Source organism: Haemorhous mexicanus, chromosome 4 (genome assembly GCF_027477595.1).
Source record: "Haemorhous mexicanus isolate bHaeMex1 chromosome 4, bHaeMex1.pri, whole genome shotgun sequence".
Taxonomy (NCBI): Eukaryota; Metazoa; Chordata; class Aves; order Passeriformes; family Fringillidae; genus Haemorhous; species Haemorhous mexicanus.
Window position 1 is genome coordinate 42,045,597 of NC_082344.1, and position 25,062 is coordinate 42,070,658.

The window sequence follows — 25,062 nt, forward strand, 5'->3', positions numbered from 1 at the left end:
AAAGAAGTGGATGCTTGAATTTTTTTGAATACGGAATTAAATTTGATCATTGACCTCTAGCTATTATGTCGACATTGCCAATTTAGACACTGATGATTTGTGTCATCAACTGATGACACAAATCTACTGATACAAATCTACTAGTATAAATCTACTAGATGGAACATGTGAGTTGTTATAACATCTAAAGTTGTACATCAATGTTAAATTGTCATCCACATTTCTACCTGCATTTGATTGCTGAAGCAATATGGTAATAAAGACATTGTCCAGTATTTGCATACCTAAACTTCCCCCTGTTATCCTATTTGGATAGTAAATAGATGGCCTCATAGGAAGAACACTGAGCATAGCAGGCAGACAGTAGAAAGTGGTGAAGTCTCAAAGTATCTCTCATCCTGTTACACTGCCTCAAAACACAATGGGGACTGAGTAATCAGAACTCAGTTTTAAGAACTATGAAAAACAAAGAATCTAGAAAAGCAACCCCTCCTGGCCAATGTTCTAGAATATAATACTATTGCATCAATAACTCTTTTAAGAACAGCTGCTTAGACCCATCAGAATTATTTTTAGAGCTCTGACCACTCCTGTCACAAAAATTTTGCTTTGCAGCTTTGCTTGCTCCACTCTGCACCAACAAAGTTTCTGTAAGTAAAAAAACTTCCTTCCAACTTCTAACATATTTTAATTTTGAATAGATTGCCCTTCCCACACAAGTTAAAAATCTTACCTTGTTTTAAAATGTTTGATTTCATATTTTCTGGAAGAGACTTTTTTAATGTAGAGACTGTGTCAATCCACAGCAGACTGGTACAAGTCCTTTCATGTTCCCATTGGAATATATTTTTTCCCCTTCAAAATATATTTGCATCTGTATACATTGATCAAGAGATCTGATTGACTACGTAATGGTAAACTCATCAAAGCATTTTGAAAGCTTTAGCTGTAAAATTTATAACATAGCCTGTAACACTAAATAAAAAACAATCTTGGTATTTCCACTTACATGTCAATGATCTTGAACAGACATTATTTTATACTTTTCCTTGGGAATGACACTAAGAAATAAAATAGGAGATGACTATATTGGAATGTGAGTATCCTTACACTTGGGCAATGTACAGAATCTCCAGTGTTCTCCTTGTTATTAATTGTGCCTTCTTGGCTATTTTCATTCTAGAGACAGAAATACCATTGGGTCAAAACCCCTCAGTATAACTCTGCCAAATGGCAAACACAACAGGTACAAGAAAATGTCTGCAGACTTCTTTCATAAAAGTGCTTTCTCCTTACTGCTTCTTTCCCTGTTAAGAATCCAGAAAATAGAGCTGAATCTGAGTTCCTTTTTTAGGGAGATGATTAAACATTCTCACCATTATATAATACGATTTCCATTTTATTTTAAACATACTTTGCATGATATAAAAATATTGATCACAGTGAGCTTTAACAATTGTTACTGCTATAAACAGAAATGCTGCACGATGGTTTTAGTGGAAATAAATTATATAGTCATTATCTCTTAAAAAAAAAAATCACAAGAAGGAGAACCTAGGCATTTGGTCATTGACAGAAAACAAGTCCTTATTGAGTTCTTTACAAAACGTGAACCCCAGTTGTTTTCTACATTTGCTTTCCACGTCTTGAGAAAAGCACGAGTCTGTCTCTGAAAGCCCCACAGGGTCTCTGGTGAACATTTAATTCCAAATATTAGCAAAGTTTCTGTTGTTCTTTTGTTCTAATGGAAAAATGTACACCAACGTAGCAAGTAGTGCTCTCTTGGCTAATTCATAAGTGGTCTTTTCCAATATGTAGGTACACAGCGGCACACTTCTTCACTGAAGTAAAAGCCAGCGTCGCAGCGTTTCGTCCGCACTGTACACGGAGGTCTGTAACAACTGAAGAAAGGGTGGGAAAAAAGGGGGCATTAGTACAACACCATTACTTATGGCTAACAGAAAGAAGAGAGCAGAAAGCTCTGTGCCTTCACATTGCCATTTCTCAACGGAATATTTAATTCCTACAAATGCATATATTTAAAGTTTTTATGTTCTTGCAACAATTTTAGTTGAACTATTCTTCACAAAAGACAATGAAACAATAACAAATTATATTGAAGAGAAATTATTCTATTGCAACAGATACATATGGATCTTTTTTATCTCAATGCTGGTTGTAGTTACATTCTAATCTTGAGTACTGTTTTTTAAAGTTTTAGTTTGAAAACAGGATATATTTCTGTACTCAGATTGGTTTGTTGTAACCTACTGCATGCTGCAAATTGGGGGTGGTAATCCAGAATCAGGTGATAACCAAATCTCTCACCCTCCTACCCAGGACTGTTTCTCATCTTATTGACTACTTCAATAAGCCTGAGAGAGGTTTGTCCACGTATGTTACACTGTGACTCTGATCTTGAAAATGACAGCATACTTCCTTTCAAGTTGCAAATTCCCACAGCCAGTCTCTGAGCCAGTGGGAATATATCTGCATTCATATTGCATCTGTGTGCATTCTGAAGAAAAATCGGAGCCTATTTATCATGTTTCTGATAAATCTTAATGGAGAAAGAACAGAATTAGCGTCTACCTGATTAAAATAAGTTTAACAGTAATACAGCATTGAACCACAAATCACATCTCCCTATGCAGAGGCAGAAGTTTTCCTCACCAACTCCTTGACTGAAAAATAGAACTTATACAAAGATAATATCTCTGGTTGTCCCTGAACCCTTCCTTTTCCTATTTAATTTTTCTATTAAAACAAGAACTTGACCCAAAATAACCTTGCAATAACAATGCTAAATACTTTCTGGTGTATAATAGAGACAAAGTACAAGTCTGTGACTTTTTCAGACACTGGCAATGAGTCAAAAGACAAAAGTATATGTCTTGAATTTCAGCACAGTTATACTTAAAACTTGTATTTAAATAATGTGTGCCTGTTTGTGAAGCACTGATATTATGATCTATTGCGATAACTCTTACTTGCGTATATGCAGCACGCTAAATTGTGCACTGTTACTCTCCTCTTCCCTAGTTAATTCTTGTTTCAGGCTTGTGGCTACTCTTATTGTTGTTGCAAGTAAGTTAGTATGCTGTGTGCTTGGTTTGGATACTAAGTTACTACTTTGCAATAATTTGTTTATGATATGAGGTCTGCACTACAGTTACATAAATTCACACCATCCAGTTCAACCAATGAATCTGGCTATGAGGAAAGTGATAAGGAATGAGGAAGACTGCAAATGGGACATTTGTTAACTAGTCACATCATGTTCAGTGTTTTCAATGTCATTTATCACAGATTAGTTCACCACTGTGGTCTCTGTAATTAAGGGAGTAACATTATTTTGTGCCACTTATTGGAGATTTTAAATCAGCATAGCAGTTCATGGGAATCTCTCAAAGCCCTACTGATCTGTTCCCCCAGAACCTTGGAAACAATGGTAAAAGGCAAGGAAAAAGTTTGTGGAAGGATCTAATATTCTAAGCAAATAGGCAACCAGCAGTAGGGCTGTTCTGGGATAAAAAGGTACTCCACAGAGATGCAATGGATGAAACACTGAACTCACCTTCCTGCTATCTCTGGCATGAAAGTTCAGACCATTTCATGTACTGAATGACAGCAAAATGAAATAAGATAAAGAAAAAGAGGCAAAGCCAAACTGTTCCACACACCTAAGACTGTACACAATGAAAAGCACTCATGAAAGCATTAAGAATGAGGAGCTCACTTTGTTTAGGATTCGTGCCTCCTTGTGAACTTCAACTTGCAGCTGGGAGTGCTATAGAGCACCTCTCCCTTGTGAGTTTCTGTCTAACAGCAGTCAAGGTCAGGTTACTTCAGTCTTATCCTTATCTGGGATATTTCAACAGAGCAACAAAGTCCCTCTCCTTCTCTAAAGTGCTTAGCAGATGAAGGTCCTAGTTATCTGGCCCAGCCAAAACTGACCAAAATAAATTTTAGAGGTGGTAGCACAGAGTGAATAGCAGCAGAGTCATTGTAACTACATAAATGTGGTTTCCTTAGGAAACTGCTGAACAATAGACCAGGTCTTTCAAGAGATTTGGTCTGAATGCTGTTTACAGAGTGGTTTCATGGGACAGACGTCTGTTTCAATGAGGATAATCTGAGCATTCTGGAGCTAAGATAGATGTTTAGTCCCTATTCATAGTGCCGGGCAAAGCAGCAGCAACTTTATGGTCAATAATTGTGAATTTTTGCTGTGCAGAATGATGCCCAGATTGTTACAGAGGGCACTCTAACAACTCCATAGAGGAAACAAGGAAATGCTACATCTTGGGCTGATAAACAGTATAATCACCTTAAAAAGCAGTATGCTGAGAGCTTTTTTTCCCTTCCAATCCTGTGCTTTGTTCATGATTTTGTATTCCTTTCATCTGAAGCAGGGTATAACACTAGAGGCACAGGCATTTTAGCTACAGTGCATAAAAATATTAGTGCTTCAAAACCAGAAGCTACAAGCATTACTTGTAGGATAGGGAGCTGTCTAGGACATGACTAAAGGATTATGGTCATGTCTAGGGCTCACACGTCTAGCACAAAGCTCAACAGAGTTGTACTTCCATTTATTTTTAATAAAATTTGTATCATTAATATATTTCACATATTTATTATATAAATTAAATTTTATAATTGATGCTGTTTTAAATGAGCAAGGGATCTTTCAGAGATAAAAAAGGATGTTGCAGGATTTTTATTCCTTTTAGAAACAGCTTGTGCTGGACAGAGCCAAAATGTGAGAAATCTATGCTAAGTCATTTCTTAAGGAGGAGAGATTGTCCCCTCTAACAGTGCTAACATCTACAGGACTATTGGTTCTAGAGGTACAAAGTGACAACATATATAAACCTTGCTTTCTGCTCTCAAAGACAAAAGAAAAACAGCTTAGAAAAAAGGGAAAAGCATCCTCTATCATACTGTCCTGGGAAGTGAGAAAATGATTCTGTCGTATTCAACCACAACACAACAGAGAAAGGCTGAACTTAATTTCCTCCCTCAAATACCAAGTCTTTAAATCAACAGAGATATTGAAATCAACATCAGATATTTATTATGGCGTTTCTTAGCTTCTTAAGTGCCCGACTTCTCTAGTTGTGTATGTTCTTTTAAACTGTAGGTGGTTTATGTTTGTAGCACTGCTGGAAGTGAAACCTATAGTGCAAAGGCTTGGTAATGTGTAAAGCTTATGTAACCAGGCTGGTTTCTTTCTCTATGCAAACAAAAAATTGAATTATAAGGAAGAGAAAATTTCTGATGTTTCTAACAACTCTTCTCTGTCACTTAAAAGGCCAAATATTTGTAAACAAGTAATGCCAGTTAATAATCTGTTCCCTCCTTTTAGAGACTTCAACACAAGTGTCACTACTTACATTTGACATTTTTTCTTTATGAAGATGATCAAACGTGTATATATGTGTGTATAGATATATACATATATATTTATTCCAACTAATTACATTTTTTCATTTTCACCAGGGGAAAGAAAAGGAAAAGGAAGAAAAGTACCAGGAGTAGTCTAAGAGCACCAGAAACTAAATATGCTTTAGAATACTTATTATGCCTAGTAGCTTCTTCTTAGAGATTACAGAAGTCATAGAAGATAAAACTGAACTGACAACAGGCTTAGAGTTTACTTAAGACTACAAAGCAATTCAACAAGACAGCTAATGTCACAACCCAAAATTTTAGGCCTTGAACACCACAAAAGAAATAAAAACTGTGGTTTTACCTGCATGTCTGGTGATGGAACCTTTTTCCTTTCAAGAAGCATTTATTGGGCGATTCTATACATTCACAGATGCATTTTGCAGGATTTAGTGGCTGATGTCTAGGACAGGTCTTTTTACATACACACTGGCACTTTTCTTCATCAAATTCCTTGTTGGGCCCGCAGGATGCAGGGATAAGTTTGTTTTTGCACATGCACTGACAAGATGATCTGTCTAATTCTTTGTGAGGTCCACAGCTCGAGGGCCGCACGCCTCCTCTGCAGACACACTGACAGGTTTCTTCATCCAGCTCCTTGTTCGGTCCACAGATATGGAATCCTTCCGATGTGTCTAGAAAAGCAGCAGAGGAATCCCACTAGTACCAGAATTTTGTGTCTACTCTCTCACCTATTTTTGTGAAGAAATGAGCAAATCCGTGCCTTTTATGGTATTTCAAAAACAAGCATATATCAAAAGACAGCAACAACCAGTAGTAGCAATGATACAGAAAAAGATACAGATAATTACTACAACTTATTGTCTTTAGAAGGACATTTGATGCTTTAAGGGAAAGTGCTTACCAGAATCTCCAAGGTGAGAAGAGAAACCAAAATCATGCTGTGACAAACATCTGCAAATTTGATTATTCCAAATATGATTTTTCGGACAGGTCTTGTTTGCCACATGACACCTGCAAAATTAAAAATGCTGTTGATTTACTACCATAAGAACTCAAGGAGAAAAAAAAACCTATTTCAGCTGTTGATTGCTTTAGTTTCACCATTGCAAATATCTTTCTAAGATTGTCAGCTCATTCATAATTTTATTTTTTATTTCTGTCAAATCTGCTACTAAAGGTTCTCCCCACTACAGAGATTTTCAACCATTTGTTGAAGAAACCTCATATTTCAAGCTTTAGCTCCAAATTCTAGAAGCTGGTATTTGTACTTTGCTGATGTTGTTTTGAAACAGACTAACCCTAGAACATAAGCCTCATATAGACTAGTATAAAAATTCTTTTGCATACCAAATACTGCATGGTAACAGGCATCATTTTCCACGTAGCTTTTTGAAGTATAAAAATGTTTTCAAATTTAAGATGTCAAAAGACAGCAATAATAGTTTCCGAATGAATTCTGTAGGCAAAACTTTAAATAATAAAATCAGTTTATCAGTTTTCATTCCATTTTATGTGAAATTTATGTGCCATTAGCTAACACTTTCTCACTCATTCTGGCCAGCCTTCTCGCATCTAGAGAATTAGACTTTCAGCAGTGATGCCTCTTCTCTTTAAAAATAAAGACAATAAACAAGTTAACACTTTAGTCCTCTTTTCCTGCTACAGTTGGCATCCAAGGTAGTGGCAAAGAAAGCAAAAATCCAAACAGCAGCTGTAGCCTTTTTAAAGAATGAGTGAACTGAGCTGTCTGGTGAATCACTGATAGAATATTAATGTGTGTTATCTCATCTTCCTTGCTTGCAATTTCTTTATCACCACAGCTGATATTACATCTTTGAACAAGTCGAGCCTAACTTCATGTATCGGGGCTATGTTTATTCATTGTTTCTGTAGTATTTCTAAAATCCCACTAATCTTTTAGGACAACACCTATATTACACATTTGATGCACTTTTCATTCCCCTGAGCACCATTACTCACACATTCAAAAATGCAGGTGCTGGGACATTCTTCCGTGATCATCATTCAAATAGACCTCTCCCCTTCAACACACTAAATCACTCCACTCCAGTAAAGACTGCTGTGGTTTAACATCACCCTGCTTCACCTCACATTTTATCAAACTGGTGTTTCCTGATTTCATCCCAATAATGATCTCACTCCTGCTGCCTCACTTGGCATCCATTTCCTTTAGCCTGCCTTCCAACTCTGCTTGAGAAATAGTATGGATAAACTACAGACATATTATTCTGTTAAAAAAACCCAAACCAAACAACAAAAACCCAAACCCTCCTGCCTGCTCCATTGCACAAAGCCGCAGTTTATAAACTTAAAAACATTAAGTAACAGTAGAGAAGACCTTTATATATTCTGATCTAGTACTATGCTGTCTTACCTCTGTTGAAGCGTGATTCCTTAGTCACAGGACAAACTGCTACCTGTGAGTGCTGGTCCAAGTCTGCTAGCTGTACTCTCATCTCCCTCAACTACAAGTAGCTGTCTGCTGGCTACAATAAACTCTTGCACTGATCATTTCAAATGCTCTTAACTTAGAAACACAAAGAAGCTGGAGAGAGTCAACATAATTTGACTTTCTTACTGATTCTTGTGTTTTTTTTTTTAATAATCTGTTAATTATGTAATTTAACTAATTATGAATAGGTTTATTTCCAAGCCACTGTTTATGATCTATGTGGATGAACACATTAAATAAATTAAACTCAAATAGAATATAATCTATGTTTAGGAACGTGTCAGAAAACATCCAGACTTAAACAGATTGAAACCACTGAGGAAAATGCTTAACACCTCTGAGAAATTTTTTCTACTCACTTACCTTATTAAAAATATCAATTCATTCCAGTTTGGCTTCTAGTTATTGACTCCTCCTCAAAGCAACTGTTACTCTATTATGTGTTTTTGACCTCCTAAATATTTATACATCATAAAATCATCACTCAAACCTCTAAATTAAGGAAGGAGATCTTCAAGTGTTTTAATAACTTCAAATCAGATTTCTGTTGCCAGATTGTTCTGTGACATTTTTCATTCAAAATCACACACACAAAAAAAATCAATATGCTACTTATGTGGATGCCAAGTAACCCTTTATCTTCCCCTTCCATTATATTTTATATGCACCTCTGGCACGTGAAGATGTAAAGAAAGATTTGCGAGTTAATGATTCCCTAAAAAACAAGCCTTTCAAAAAAAAAGCATTTAAAATATGAAAATACAGACTGAGAGAGAAATGTTGTCTCCTTATTATTTACAAAGATATTTTTAGCTTTTCTTTTGAAAATAAATTGATTTTTCTGATTTTTTTTCTAAGTCTCAACCGGATTGTAGCTCTTTCATCAAGCAAATCCCACTTGCTTGGGATTATTCTTCAATTTTAAATCATCTCGCTCCAGTTTACCTACTGGGTAGAAAGGTGATGTTAATTGAGTAAAATTGTCTTTGTGTAAAATAGTGGAGCTATGCGTGACAGTAGCAGAATGCTTTCTCCCCTGCAGAAAGCATTCTGCTACTGCCATGCATAGCTCGCCTATCCTAACTGTGAAAACTTCCCAGAAGTATTTTAAATCTGAATTATATAGGTTTGCTCATCACGTGAAAGGAAAGAGAAGCCTCATACTTACTGAGTTTGTGCTGCTGGCAAGGAACGCCTTATGATGGAGTGGACCTGTCTGTACACATCCAGCTTGGACATGCACCGGCAGGACGTGTGGTTGGCGAAACTGACGGTGACGGGCTTGGGGCCGTGGGACAGCGGCACCGTGATCTCAAACAGCTACAAAAGGCAAGGCAAAGCAGAAAACTCCTGATACAGATCTAGCTAAAACTAATGTAAGGACATACAAAAAACCTATCATGAATTTAGGTTCAGATTTTTTTGTTGTCTTCCAGCATTCAATTATATTGCTAAATAATTATTACGTGCAAAATTAATATAATAGCTATGATGTGATAACTAACATTTTTAGTGTTAAACCCTGTTACATGCCAGTTTGCTTACTACAACATTTAATATACGAGAGGAAAATGAACAAAGAACTCATTTTTCTAGAGGAGATGACTTCAAATTGGCAGCGTTTTAAAAACATCCAAAATGAAACTTTTGGAAGGTGCTTTGATAAGCTGAAGAATAATATAAAGAAGACAATGAGTTACCACCTAATACATCAGTTGCACAATTACAAAAGCTTATGTAAAAAAGCAGTATAGTGGACTTTGATTAAAACAGTTCTGGATGAATAACGTTTGAACTACAGCATACCACATGTTTAAAATTTTTAGCATTTGTATCTGTGCAATTTATATGCCTATCCTGATGAAACAGATCTTTAACTATTCATTTTTTTTAAGTATTAAGAAACATTCGCTACTGATAAAATAATCTGTAAGTGAATTACCAAAATCTTAATTTTAGTGCAAATTATTGTTTAACTGTAAAAGAGGACAACTTCAGTGATGTCTTGTAGTAAAACTGAACAAGTGATAACAGAAGAACAGAGACACTAACTTCAGTTTTCAGATCAGGACATCTACTTTATCAAATTAAGTAGGTTTTGCTGTAAAAATCAAGTCTCAATAATCTCCTGAAAAGGTAGGATGAATAGACTAGGTCAAAGTCTTAAAAGCTGGTTTTTGATAGAGCCTAAAAGGCACTGCTGCCTTTTAGGTGCTCACTCATTTTTCCAAATACATTTAAGAACATTTTCTGCATCTTCTGGGGACTTTACTACCTTTAAAAATGGTCACTGTTTTTTTATTCCAGTTCCAGTTGGTAAGACTGTATAAAAAGACTAATTTTTAGCTGAGATGTATTTGCAATGCTCTTTAAAAATCTGTAACTTTAGAGTATGTCATATACGTGGCATGCAAATGCAATCAGAATACCAGTAATTTTTAATGCTTCAAAATATAAAATATACTATTAAGGCATGTATTCACTTGCTTAGAAAGCTGATTCTTAGAAGGTATGTATGAATTGATGGGCAGAACAAAGAGTATGAGCTTAATTACAATATTACACATGTAAGGAGAATCTTGTTTTTTCTGTTCTCTCACGACAGTATGACCTTGCTTTTCTGAAGCTGAAATAAAAACCTGCTATAGAGAGAACGGATAAATGTTAGAAAATGAAATAAGCATGAGTCTGTGAATGGACCTAACTGCAGCTGGAAAAAGAGTGCATGCTCTTCCTGTATTCTTGCAGTAGATCAATTTGCACTATCACAAAGCATAGCAGACTCCAGACCACTGGAGATGGCAGCATAGGACGACTGCTACACTTTCAAAGCACCTAAAAGAGGTAGGTCCCTGCCCAACTGTCCTGTTTGGCTTCAGGAGATCACTGAGAGAAATTTCACAAAAACAGCTAAGACATATCAATCATGGTAATGGAAATGATGGTGAACGTGAATTAACCTTAATTTACATTTATCCCTCCACTGTGAAAGGTATCAGTTTGGAGATAAATATTGCTAACAACTATTCCCATCACCTCTTCAGTGTTGCAGTGAGAAAAAAGTCTAGTTAAACAACAGAAAGGTAGACTGACTTCCTTGACCTCCTCAAATTACCCTCAGTTTGTTCAAATAAATTCTCTTAAGAGTAATGTATTTTCCCTCACCCAACAGTTGGTACTGTTTATTCAGAGAAACTATTTAAGTGAATAAACTCTCAACATGCATCAGGTATGTCCGAATCTTCATCTAAGTAAGACATTTCAGATTATGTAAAACCTGGCCATGAACAATGCTTTATGGTTTTGATAACATCTACAATTTATTTTTTGCTCTCCTTCCTCATCCAACAGAACAATAGGCTTAACATCTGCTGTCACTATAGGGCATGTCTGGCAACATTTAACAACCAAATGTCAACACATAGAAAGGATATTTCTATGAAAAATGCCTCATAACATCTATGTATGAGGTTGGTTCTCAATTCTTTTTCTGGCACCACGGTTGGCTGTGCCTACTATTGCTGCTACCCACATGGCCCAAATGGGTAATTCCTCTTGGAGACCAAATGGCTTATATTTCTGTTTGATCCCCCATACTCTAAAAGACTGGATTTACAGCATTCTTAGAAGCCCAAATCTTCTCTTCCTTTCCAACTTTAAACTTTGATAAAAAAACAGACTAATTCACTCTAAAGGGAAAAAGCACTTCCTTCAGGTACCACCCTAAAGACAGATATTAAGTACCAAAGACTACAATTTTGAGCTTAAGTCCCCAAAAGAACATAGGATCTGACAGCAGTAGGGATTAGAGAATTCTTTGAAAAGTAGAGAGCATTTATTGCTCTGAAAAATGTTAGTAGTTATAATAAATAAAACTGCAATTCATGAGTATTGCTCCAGTCAGAGGCAAACAAAAGACAAAAATAGCCTCAACTGGCCCATGCTGTCCTGTACCTTTTTGCCACCAACACTGCATTTTCAAGAAACCAGTGGAAAGCAACAACAGAAGCAATAAGCGATTGTATAACTAAAGAATAACATATATATATATATATATAAAATAAAAAAACCATATCAACCAAAAACCAAACAAACCCAAAACTCCCCCCTGACATCATCACAAAGCCCTTTCCTCCTCCAGAAAAGCTGCTAACTGTAAACATAAATCAGTTACACATTGTTAATCTCAGAGTACAGCCCACACTAACAGAAGCTCTGTGTAATTGAGGAACAATTGAAAGCCATTAATAATTAAATGCATTTAATAAGAATTCAACACCTGCCATTCAGCCAGTCTAAGGCTGTTTTATCGCAGAAAGCCAGATGGCAGGTCTTCCAGTCTTGCACACCATTTCTAGGGTTTCTCTTCCAAGTACTGCCCACAACCTAGAACTTAATCTGATTTTAAACTTAAAAGAAAAAAAGAAAAAAAAAATCTAACAGAAGGTGGGAATCTCTGAATTTGTGGACAAAAAGCACTATCAGAACTTCTGAAAAAACAATTTTCCATTTATTCCTTCTCACTGATCCTTAGATACATAGAATGGTTTGGTTTGGAAAGGACCTTAGAGATAATCTAATTAGAACCTCTCTCCCATGGGCAGGGACACCTTTCAATAGACCAGGTTACTCAAAGCCTCAAAAGGCACATATTTTGAGCCACAGTGGATGGCTTCTTCTTTACACTAGAAGGACTTCACAGCATACTTACCAGAAAAACTGAGGCTTTTTATACAAAGCATTTCTTCGCTTCAGTGGCTAAATAATTTATTCAGCACTATCATCATATGTGCCAATATCCATTGTATCAGCACACAAAATTATTAATATTCTCCCTGTCTCCTAAAATATTTCAAAACTTGTTGTGTGGGAAGGCTATCATTCTAGATACTTTTCAAATGCAGGATTTATGTAAGTTTTTTTTCCCAAGATTTACATTAACTACCCCATGTTCTTCGGATGGCCTGTGGTTTATTTTGGCAAGTTTCCCTTAAATTGATTGAGTCTAAGCTTCCATCACTTGTGATCTTTGCACTTTCTAAAGTGTCAGTAAGGCCAGCCAAATATAACCAGTGTAACACAGTACAATGGGTCTAGAGAGATTTTTAAACTAAGGACATAAGACTGATTTCAAAACTAAACATCTCTATATTGAAAGGAATAAAAATAAACTATTTGAGAAATGTCACATCATCATTATTTTACCGTTGAACTTTCTTGAAAAACTATTTCAAGGCTTATGTCTGATCTAACAACAAGTATTTGATATAACGGATTAATGCTTGTTTAATATGTTTGGGTTCCTTATTGTATCTTTTTCTATTTTAACCCCTTTATTTTCCAGAAATATTAACAAAAAACATTTGGAACATATATATCTCCCACTATTAAAAGTGCCTATTATATCACTACAACAATTAGTCTAACAGAAAAATGCATGGGAAAAGGTAGAAATGTTAACGTTGAAAACAACTGAGTATTCTTGTGGCATATCTCTGAACTGTGAAAAAGAACACCACATACATCCCAAACTGGGCAAACAATTTCAAGCTGTTAACTTGTTTCCTGTGAGAAAATCTCCCCTAAATCTAATTCTGATCTGCTTGGATAGATGTTTTCCCTGGAGGGACTAGAACTGTAACCATGAAACAAGATGATTTAGGACCTTCACAACAAGTGATCTGAAAGAAGCCAAAAAAATGTCTTTCCTGACAGCCAAGAGGGAGAATGGGATCAAACAGCTCTTTGACATCAGCCCTCTGCTTCCCTTCGACCTATAAGCAAGTGCCTGTAGGTGGGGCATTAAAAAGTGCTGCTGAGGGACAGGCTATAACTGCAGCACAATCTTTGTAACCACGGCTGAATTATTAGTGCTGTGGAAACACAGAACAGCTGCTTGATAACAAATCAGAGAAAAAACCCAAACAACCACACCACAAAATGAAAACCCAGCCAGGCCCATTTCCCACAGATCCTTACTAGCCAAGCCACCACTTAAAAACTGGGCTGCTGCAGGCAGGAAAGGACCTACTGCAGTTTGTGAATTAGCCTAGGGAGTCTTCAAATATTGTCACAGACCTTGTGCTGTGTCTTAATTAAGAAGTTGTCTCATACCTCAATCCTGCTTGTATGAATATCCCTTAGCAACTACAAAAATGGGTTTTGGGAAAAAACGGTATTAAAAACAAAGCAGAATACATTTCTACTTTTCTCTCCATAAAGTTAAGTAGCTAGAAAGGAGTAACACAGCTGAACTAGAAACTATTGACCTTGCTCTAGACCACCACTTGCTCTGGACCACTACCAAGGCAATCTGGAAACACCTGATCTGGTCCATTCGAGAAGATTTCTGTGTTTATTTCTTTTATTTTTAATCAATTTTGCTGAAAGCTGATATAATCTTTCTTTGTATGTTAATGTCTGGAACCAATGCTGGAGCTTGCCCTCACAGTAAGAACTCCAGCTAAAAAATTAATTTCCCATCAAACAGTTTTTCTGCACGGTGAACAGTATGAAGTTACCTTATAGAGTCTATGCCCAAAAAATAAAGCTAAAAATTGGTGAATTATGAGAAAACTATTTATACTCATTTCTTTCAGGAAATAAGAGAAACTGTGGTGAAAATAGATGTGTGGGGTACCTGAATTCCACAGAAGGTCCTGAATCCAATACCTTTTTTCTTCCTAATTCTCATCTGATATGGTTTAAACTGTGGTCACATAATTTTTAAAAAATTGAGATTGTGACAGATGAAGATATATAGCTATAGGTCTGTTCCTTTATTAACTGCATTCTGTTAAGGACCAGATAAAACTGGAAATCAGAAGCAAGACAGAAAACTCATAGATACAATTGCTTGCTTTTACAGAGTTAAGTTAAAGAAAACAAAACAGTGTTATTGCCTCTTCTTTCTAGTAAGACCTGTAACATTTTCCGAGTTTCTCAAATCTTTAAATACTCTACATCATATCATCACCAATAGCATCAAGAACTTCAAAAAGAAACTCAGTGCTAAACATTTTCTACTGGGTAAAAAATTAATTCACTCAACAGGTGTGAACAGTAAGATGAAGAGCAAGATATGATTTAGCCCAAACTGACATAGTGCTCAAAAACCAGGAAATCTGTGTTATGTGGAACAGCCCTCTCTGTGATGAGAGAATCCTTCATTTTGGCAAGCTAAACTTTACCAACACGTGAAAAAAAAGAAAAAGTCCCATTTCTTGGGTTTTAAAATAAAAATTATATTTGCATCTTTTAAACAAGTGAGATTGAGAAAATGGTTTCTCCTAAAAAGGAGAAAAATGGTAAGGCTTGAACAAAGCCAGTGCTGTAGTTGTCCTCATTTAATCTATTTGAGCTACATTACTCCTGTGCTGCGTGGTTGTCTACCACTAGTCTAAATTTAGGACTGAAAATTCTTAGAAGGATATACCACTTCAGACAGACAGATTTGGTGAGAAATGAGGGCAGAAAATGCACTCTACAAAACCAGGGGGTTTTGCTGTTTTCTTTACATTTCCTTTTCCTAATTTCCCCCAGAAAAGGCTCAGAGCACTAAGGAATTTTTTGATAAAGGAGTGACATTTTTAAGGGCTTCAATTTCATAACTGGCTATGCAGTTTTGGGTCTTCATTATAAATATGTACTGCATCTTCAGCTAGATGAATCCTCTTGAAAAGGAAGAAAGATTGACACTAAAACGTGAAAAACAACCAACAAAACCCCTACCAAATACTATAATAATAGGAAAATACCCTACAAAATGCTTTTAAATATGACTATTTTTACATGATTTTTCAGGGAAATGTTGAAAGAATATTGTGATAATTCCTGTATCTACTTAGAATGATGTAGTATATGCTGCTTTAAAGGCAGCTCACAGGCTCAGTGCAGGATCTCTGCACACTCCTACCCGATCCCTAACCCTGAACTTGAATAAGAAAACCTGCATATACACTGGAAGAAGATGCATTACAACAAACAAATAGGTACATAAAGCTAATATGTCTTAATATAGTAAAACACCCTTCCTAAAAGGCTTTATTTGAAACATGCATCCTGCCTGCACATGTCCTGCAGCAGTCTACACTAACAAAATTACAGGCTAGATTTCCATGGAGCGCTTGCCCCATCCAGGCATAAGGTAGATGGAAAAAAAGATAATTAAGTTTCATGGATAATCTCAAAATTGAGAATGAGACATCATAATTTATTTTTTCCCCTGAAAAATAAAAATATTTTGGGGAAAGGAGCGTTAAATGTGTATTTTTTCCAGGCAATAGTGTCTTTAGCTGTTTTTCCTATGTGTTTTGGAATCAACTATTTCCTTAGTCACAGTAGCAATAAGAAGGTTTAAAATATGCATGAACATAAATGTATTTGCAAGGGGTACAAGAACTGTAAAGGTGTGAGAACTTACTGTCTTACTGATGTAATTTGTGCTGACATTCATACATTGAAGTCCTTCACTATTGCAGCAACCTCCACATCTGTAGATGGATACACATGGGGGTTTGAAGAAGGTGTTTGTAGTTGCTCCAAACTCCTTTCCCACATCCACACACACTTCACGTGGCGTGCACTGAGTTTTTCTCCATTCGGTATCGATACCTGCCAAGTTACAGGGAGTTTCATGTTATTAAGTAACTGTTTAAAACCCAAACTATCCTGCAGTAAATTAGGATTCCTTTTTAAAACTTCAAAACCAGCATATGAAATTCTAGAGTCACACCCTTTAGTCAGTGAAACACACATCTCTCTATGTTACCTTCTAGCTGATTTTTTTCCTTCATAGGGACATGATATATCATCATGGAGCAGATGAAAAGTTACAGTGGAACTAAAAGGGAATCCAACAGGCAGGGGAGACCTTAAAGCACAGAATCATAGCCTGGCTTGTGTTGGAAAGGACCTTTAAAGGTCACCTGCCACCTAGTCCAACCTTCCTGTAATGAGCAAGGACATCTTCAAACAGATCAGGTAGCTCAGAGCCCCACCTAAACTGAATGACCTTGGATGTTTCCAGGGATGGGGCATCTACCACCCCACTGGGCAACCTGTTTCAGTAATTCACCATCCTTATAGTAAAAGTTCTCTTCCCTTTATCTAGTGTGAATCTACTTTCTTTAGTTAAAAATTGTTACCTTTGTCCTGTCACAACAGGACCTGCTAAAACATCTCTCCTCATCTTTCTTACAGACCCCCTTTAGGCTCTGGAAGGCTGCTATAAGAACTCCTGGGAGTCTTCTCTTCACCAGCCTGAGCAGCCCCAATTCTCTCAGCCCATCTTCACAGGAGAGGTGCTCCAGCCCTCTGAACATCCTCACAGCCCTCTTCTGGACCTGCTCCAACAGGTCCACATCCTTCTTGTGTTGGGGGCCCCTGAGCTGGACACTGTGGGCACAGACAGTACTGCTGATGGGTCTCACTAGAGCAGAGGAAGGGGCAGAATCACCTCCCTCAAATTGCTGGCCACCAGCTGAAGCTGCACATGTCCTTTCCTCACTTGGAGCAAGTCTCATCTTGAGTAAAGTCTGCACTTTAGTTCTGCACACTTCTGCAAATTCTAACCAGCCCCACACAGTACTTCACTTAGTGAATTACTAGAATTTAAAAATTTTATACACTTAACATGAAATTTATTTAAATATGTGTTTAGTTTGTTACCTAGAAGGGTATAATTCAAAGGAAAAGTATTTAGCAATTATGTACAGCATGTGATGGATGATTTTTGTGCCCAGATTATCCACAAAAATTTGGGCAAAGACCAAAGACTTTGTATCATGTTATACAGCATTTTACTAAATATAATCTAACACTAAACAGCCCCAAGACTTACAGACGTAAGTAAGTTTATTCCCTTTTGGCACTAGATTTTGGTAAGCTATTCAACAAAAATGGAAATTTTGCCTTATGTGTACTTTAAACTCTCCATTAAGGTACATGATTTCCAATATCATGTCCAAAAATACACCTCCTGCTATAAATCCTTCATTCTCTGCCTACAAGCACTGGCTTAAACTGTAAGTTAATATTATTTTCATCCAAGCTATCTGAAACACTGAAAGGTATTCAAACACATTGGTTTGAAAACTGTTTTGCTTGTTTTAGCACAACATCATTACAACTGGCCTCTTGTAACATGAAAAAGTTCCAAGTGGATTATCTGGCATTCCAAAGCCATAATGCACAAGAGAAGAAAGCGCTACCGGCTGTGATGCAATCGCAGAAAATAAGAAGAAATAGTTCAACGAGCCCAAGTATTAGCATCCTCTTTGATTTCTGCAAAAGTATTACAGCCTCTACGAAGTAGGATTCCTTATACTTGAAGACAAACACTCCACTTTCTCTACTGAGCCAAGAAAGCACTTTTGTTCAATGGACATGGCTAAAATAAGTCTGCAGAGTGATTGGTTTCTTTATGAAAGGCTGCCTATCAAAGATTATCTATTACACAGAACCCATCCTATCAAACTGATGTTGGTTTACTGACAATGCCTAGATTTTAAAGTCTTTTTGACACAATTGAAAAGCCTGCAGAATTTCATTTATGATGTGTTGGAACGTGGATTGTGTCCTGTACTTACTTTTCAGGATCTCTGCATTATAGTGTGCTGCAGCAAATTTCAGGGAATCATCTGATCTTGTGTCAAAGCTGGAGTGCTCCCTGTTGTGTTGCCAACCTCCTCTCCTCAACTGACATTTGAATATTTTCCAGTATTCTGGGTAAAGTACTGTCATGAGTTCATCCACACTGGAGACAGACCGCAATTGCTCTTCCAGGTCTTTGCTTCCATGAGCCTGCCAAAGTAACGTACAAGATTAATTATACTCTCTGGTACACAAGGTTTGCTGGAAACTAGCCTGAAAAGCAAGTCATACATTGTAAAAGAAAGGGGTCCTCATCATAAAAACTGCTTCTGTCAGTCAATGCCAACATTTTTATATTGACAAACAATCAAGTGCTTTGCTTCTTCCACCAGTTCTTTATCACTCTTGTAGTTCAATATAGCTGTGTGAGAGAGGAGCTATAGAATTAAGCCTACACAAACACAGTTTGTAGATTTTAGATATAGATAGATAGATAGATAGATAGATAGATAGATAGATATAGGCATTTTTATCCTGGAAAGTTATAAATGTGACAAAATTTTGAATGTCTGAACCCCAGTATACCTAAATGATGTTCATATTTTTTAATATCATATGCTCCTAAAGTAACACCAAGTTACTTTAATCCCTCAGTCCCAGAAAATCAAAATGCCCAGAAATGCAAAACCAGTTAAAACACACCCAAAAAACAAACAAAACACTAAAAAAAGAAACTAAATCATGTTATTTAGTACCATTCTAGTGAAAATCTTAATAAGCAAATTATATTATAAAGCATGACTTCCTAAATCAGTAGGACACAAGGATTTGGGTACCTTGAAGAGAATAAACCTCAAACTCCCTTGCTGTTTCAGGAATAGCCTCAAATCCTGTAATCCTGGTTTCTTATTCTCTGGCCTTTAAACAAACTCATTATATGTGTAGTTTTCTGAATGAATGAGATTTACATTCCAGTTTATTGCTTATCAGGAAGATTCCTCTATTTCTCTTAGATGAAACATACTGCACCAAAAGACTGGTTTTATCCCCTGCCCACCTTTCTCATCCATGGATTGCTGACTTCTCAAAGGGAAGGGCAGTATGGAGAAAGAAGAGTATTGAAGAACCTTTAGCCACCTTCTCAGCCCACATGGCCCTTAGATGGCAGTATGAGACACAAAATACAAAGGTACACACTAGTACAAAATGCATCAACTGGCTGGAGACTCTCTACAGTTTACTACAAAATTGTTGCCCTACTCAAAAAACCTGTAAGAGTGTAAAACCTCTAAATGCAGAAATGCGAAGCTATATGAACTGAAATTTACAATTTCTTATCCAACTCTGCCACTAACAAAAAAATAAACTCTTTCAATTCAATGATTTTGAACATCACATGAGTAAAACAGGTAGCTCAGAACTAGCCCAGCTGAATCAAAACTGCTCCTTGTCTCACAAACAACTGTGAGGGTACAGAATGGCACGTATGGTTTCATTTACTCCCTTATCTGGTGTCAAATACAGCAGAAACATCTCAGGATAAGGTAAATTCACAGACCTCAGTTCTGTAAACACAGTTATATACAGAACTGTGAAGAGGATGAGGCACTGAACCAGGTCACCCAGAGAAGCTGTAAATGTCCAGTCCCTGGAACTGTTCAAGTGCAGGCTGGATGTAACTCTGAGCAACCTGGTGTAGTGAAAGATGTACCTGTCCATGGCAGGGGACCAAGAGTTAGATGATCTTTAAGGTCTCTTCCAACTCAGGCCATTCTGTGATTCTATTATTCTAATACCAATTGTAAATTCATTTAATTTGACAAAGTGTTATGAAGTTTAAAAAAAATTTTTTACTTAAGCCTCACTAAGCACAGTGTCCTTGCAGATGACCATCCTGGGAGGTTTCAACAACCAAGCCATTGTCTCAGAAGTGTGCCCATGCAGCTCTTCATCTCTTTCCTTGTCACCATAGGAAGGGCCATCCCTGACCCAAGACATGCATCAAGCAGATTCTGAGAGCTTTGACTTCAAATTTAATGGTAACACAGAGCATTTCACTCCCCATCACCTGTGCTCTCCTTGCAGGATGCCACTCAAGGTCTCAATCAATGGGTCACAAACAAAAATCCAAGCTTAACAAACAACTAATTTGGTGACTTGCTGCTTGCACCTTCTGAGAGGTGAGAAGAGCAGGGTTTGAGCAGCCTCACTCCTGCCAAACTCTTTCCTGAGGGTGCTGCAGCACATGGCCCCTGAGTAATGGGAAGCAAGTTGCTGCACCAGCACAATGCCAGCTTTGCAGATGCACGTCTGCCACGTGATGGGAATACGCATGGCACAGCGTGTATATCCTGTCACAAGGCTGGAAGCCAGGCTATTATGCAAAAGGCAGAGGAATAAAACCTGTGGTTAGCCATCCAGTAGCTGATCCTAGGAGTCCTAGCAGATCATGGGGGTAACATGGAAAGAGAATTCAACCAAAGCTTTGCCACCTTTGATTAATCCTTAAAAGCCTGTACAGCACAAAGTAGACAAAACACTGGCTACTGCTGTTGCAGATATTCAAAATACAGGCCTAGAGCATCAGGAAAATGAAACACAGTATTACTTTGTTGATAAGAAGTCAGGCATGGAGCAGGAAAGTGAAATTGTTAGAAAAAATCCATCAAGTTATGCCTTCTGAGCTGGACACAAATTTTTTTTATACATGTATTAAATATGTACGAATAAAACTCAAAATATGAAGAAATTAATGGCTTTAATTAAGCATTGTATCAAATATAATAAAGACTTATTTTAACCTTGGATATTCTACGGGCCATTGTGCCATGTGCCCACAACCTGAGACAAGGAAGTCCTGGTTGTGTGTATAGGTTAAGGAAGGAGAGGCTGGAGAGCAACACTCTGAAAAGGGACCTGGAGGTCCTGGTTGATGTCAAGTTAAGTCAGCAGTGCCCTGGCAGCCAGGAGGGCCAAGCCTGTCCTGGGAGACATCAGGAAAAGTTGGAAGAGGGAGGGGATTGTCCCTCTCTGCTCTGCACTGGGCAGCCTCACCTTGAATTTTGTGTGCAGTTTTTAGTGCCTCAGTTAAAAAAAAAAAAAAAAACAAGCTATTAGAGAGTACCCAAAGGAGGACCACAAGGTTGGTGAAGTGTCTGAAGTGATAGAGAAACTTGGTTTGTTCAGTCTAAAGGAGACTGAGGGGAGACCTCACTGTGGTCTTCAACATCCTCACGAGGGGAAGCAGAAGGGCAGACATTGATCTAATCACAAAACCAGTGGAAGGATTTGAGGAAATGGCATGAAGCTGAGTTGGGGGAGGTTTAGTTTGGATTTCAGGGAGAGGTTCTTCAGTCAGAGGGTGGTTGGGCACAGGAACAGGCTCCTCAGGGAAGTGGTCACAGCTCTAAGCCTGTCTGAATTCAAGGAGTGTTTGGACAATGCTCTCAGGGACATGGTGTAACTCTTGGGGCTGCTGTGTTCAGAGCCAGGAGTTGGACTTCAGTGATCCTGATGGGTACCTTCCAGCTCAGCTAATTCTATGATTCTCTGAGTACTCCCTTAATATAAGCAAATGGAAAACAATTTCTAGAGCAGATATAGAAAAAACCTTTTAAAAAATAATAATTATTGCATCTGAAATATTTTCTGCTTAGCATAATTTGCTTGTAAAGATGACTTCAATTCAAATTTATACCATGGAAAAACAATCTGATCATGAGAAAATTTTTGTTCTCTCCCCTTTTTCAATTTAGAAAGAAAAGGAGAAGAAAATTCATATATATGTACTAAATACACTGCACCCAGTGGCCAGATTTAGGGAGAAAAAAAAATGTTGTTTTTTCAATATGCTTACAGTGTTACCTTGAGATACAAGTCAATGATTTCTTCCTGTACATATATGTATTTTTTATCTGCAGCAAATTACTCTCATCTGTGGAAAACTGTTTAGATGAACATTTGTTTAAGGAACTTGTGATTTAATTTTGTACAACAGCCAAACATCTTGTTGACATGAACATCAAATGAAATCTTAAGTTCTGGATGATTACAAGAGTGTGTCCTGCATACAGGATAAGCATCAGATCACTAAGGATCATTAGAAAGAGTTTCCTACTTTTTAAGGGAAGAATGAATCTGCTTCTGTAAATATAATAGTGGTCTGCCAACATTTTTGATTTTGTGCAAATTTTGGTAATTTCACAAAAATATACTGTCATGGTCCATATCTTTTTAATTATGCATTGGCTTGTAGTGTAGGACACTGGATTTCCATTGCAAAACAATTTTGAGACTTAAACACATTTAGAATATATTATGACACAAAGAAAGCAGCATCAACAAAAATGTACTAGAGATTAGAGAAGCTCTCTTTTTACATTCTTCTTATGCAAGTGCAGATTAGTGAAGTTCAGAAAGAAATATGGCTTGTAGCTGCAATTACTGTCACCAAGCTGGCTATTCCCAAATGTTAAGTTCAAAGGGAGGGGGGAAAAAAAAGTAATAGAACATTAGCACAGGTTGTAATAAGAGAGATTCTATGACTTTTAGGACTGAAGAACACTTTTTTATAAATTTAAACACAGTTGATTTACATATAATTACAGAGCACTCCTGATGAAATCGTGGACCAACTCTTTAATGTTTTACTGGTAGTGCATTCTGGAATCTATGTTGTACATTAAGAAGGAAGCAGGAAATAGAGCCAAGAGTGATTGAACAGGAGGGAGTTTTCTCTATTCCATGCTTGCTATATTCTTGGCATTTTCAAATCAGTTAAGGGATTGGGGTTTTAAATTTAGGTTTTTTTTGACCACCACCACCACCACTCCCTTCCTAAGTGTTTATCCTCTGGTTGACCATTCTACTATTTTTTGTCATTTTTACCTATTATCAGTGTTGTCCTGCATGAACATCTGAAAAGGCAAGAAGGTGTATTCTAGAGAAAGACACTGATTAAACCTTTGACAAGCAAAACTCTATAAGATGATAGGTGATATTAAGCAGAATAACAACCTAAAAATACAAGTGTAAATGGAGAATACAATAAAAATACACTTCTCCATTTCAATAATTTCACATTTTTTATGAGGAACAGGAAAAGCGAAAAATACATATAAATAAAGGTGCAAAACTTGAAGACAAGTGCTCTTTTGCTATTATTTAACTTTAGAATATTTCATTCTGTCAAAGTATGTGTTTCATAATGTGGCTTTCCATTACATGGTATGCCCAGTTTTTCATGAAATTATGGCTTACAAGGGAAAGGGCAGGATACAAATAGGCTCTATATCCATTAACAAAGTCAAATGTATAATAGATTTTCCATGCATTACTTATCTTTCATATGTCCCCAGTGTTTGCCTCTATTATTAATAACAAAGGTCAGAACACTTAATATTTGGCAGCATGCTTGACACATAATTGATGGTGCAATATGCTATAATGGTACCTTCAGAATCTGTTCTGACTACAGTTGACAGCTCATTTCATTTTCAAGGATTTTGTGGACAATTCTGAAGAGGAAAATGCTGTCTATAAACCCCTGTATTTAAGGATGCTTCTGTATATTCTGTACTTATTGATTGATGGAAATGGATTAAAATCAAGTATTTAAATCTGAATGTTGAAATGACTTGTAAGCAAATGGAAATATTGCAAAAGTATTTATAAACACTTCACTTGCATAATAAATTATCGCAATTTTCATGTATTTCAGCGCTAGACATTGATGCCAATAAAAAAAGAAAATGTTTGAATTAAAAATTGTAGCTATAGTTAAGAATTAAATTCAAATTTTATGCCCACTTCTATGGTCTTACTAGAAAAGCCCTGATTTTGATCTCCCATGCACCCATTTGTCACCAGCAATCTTGGATGACTGTAGTTGCGAACTTTTAAGTTACCATTCAATACAGTAACAAAACAGTCTTACAGAAGCCAAACAGCAACAGTGAACAAAACTTTTATTTCACATCACTTCAAATAAGTAGAAAGACCACCGCAGTTAATATGAACTAAATCAAAACATCCTGACAACAGCAGAGAGATTAGAAGCAGTCTCTGCTCCAAAGAGCTGACAAAGCACATCAGACAAACTAAAAAGTAAGAATCAAAGTACAAAATAAATAAATAAATAAATAAGTATGAACTATTTTTTGCTTTAAGGGACTTCTAGTCACTATGACATTTTAAATACTAATAATAACATCAGGGAAAGAAAACAAATAAATAGGAGGAGTGAGGAATGCACAAAGTAGATAGGCAAGGAAAAATAAATTAGTTTGGGAAGAATTTCAAAAGAATTTGCTAAGAAGGAAAAAAAAGACATTGGCCATAAGGATAAACTTAAGACTACAGAAGTGTCACTTCTATATCATATATCACGTCTTTTTTCTCTTGTTTTGGCCATTTTTTTTTGAGAGGAAGATAATAACCTGCTAGAAAATCATCCTAGGCTTATACTACTTAATATTGCTCCTCCTGTTCCTAAGAACAAGTATTAAGGCTAAGGTAATTGTTAATGTAAAATTTCCATGTTAAGGGAAATTAAATTTTAGGCATTTCAGCATTTTTAG

General features: G+C 36.7%; 1 protein-coding gene and 1 long non-coding RNA gene across 2 annotated transcripts in view; one reads left to right on the top strand and one right to left on the bottom strand.

The window, feature by feature from the left end:
• Positions 1-1,378: 1,378 nt before the first annotated feature.
• VEGFC (vascular endothelial growth factor C) overlaps positions 1,379-25,062 on the bottom strand; it is a 70,113-nt gene continuing 46,429 nt past the window's right edge. Inside the window, exons 2-7 of the mRNA XM_059844568.1 lie at positions 18,481-18,694; positions 16,314-16,504; positions 9,060-9,211; positions 6,320-6,429; positions 5,759-6,089; positions 1,379-1,901 (exon numbers count right to left, since the gene is read on the bottom strand). Of these exons, the coding sequence (XP_059700551.1) occupies positions 1,787-1,901; positions 5,759-6,089; positions 6,320-6,429; positions 9,060-9,211; positions 16,314-16,504; positions 18,481-18,694 (1,113 nt within the window). The 3' untranslated portion in view covers positions 1,379-1,786. The remainder of the gene's footprint in view (positions 1,902-5,758; positions 6,090-6,319; positions 6,430-9,059; positions 9,212-16,313; positions 16,505-18,480; positions 18,695-25,062) is intronic.
• LOC132326440 (uncharacterized) lies at positions 10,275-24,108 on the top strand. Its single transcript, XR_009486239.1, has 2 exons — positions 10,275-10,735; positions 17,093-24,108. It is a non-coding gene; the product is annotated as an uncharacterized LOC132326440 (long non-coding RNA).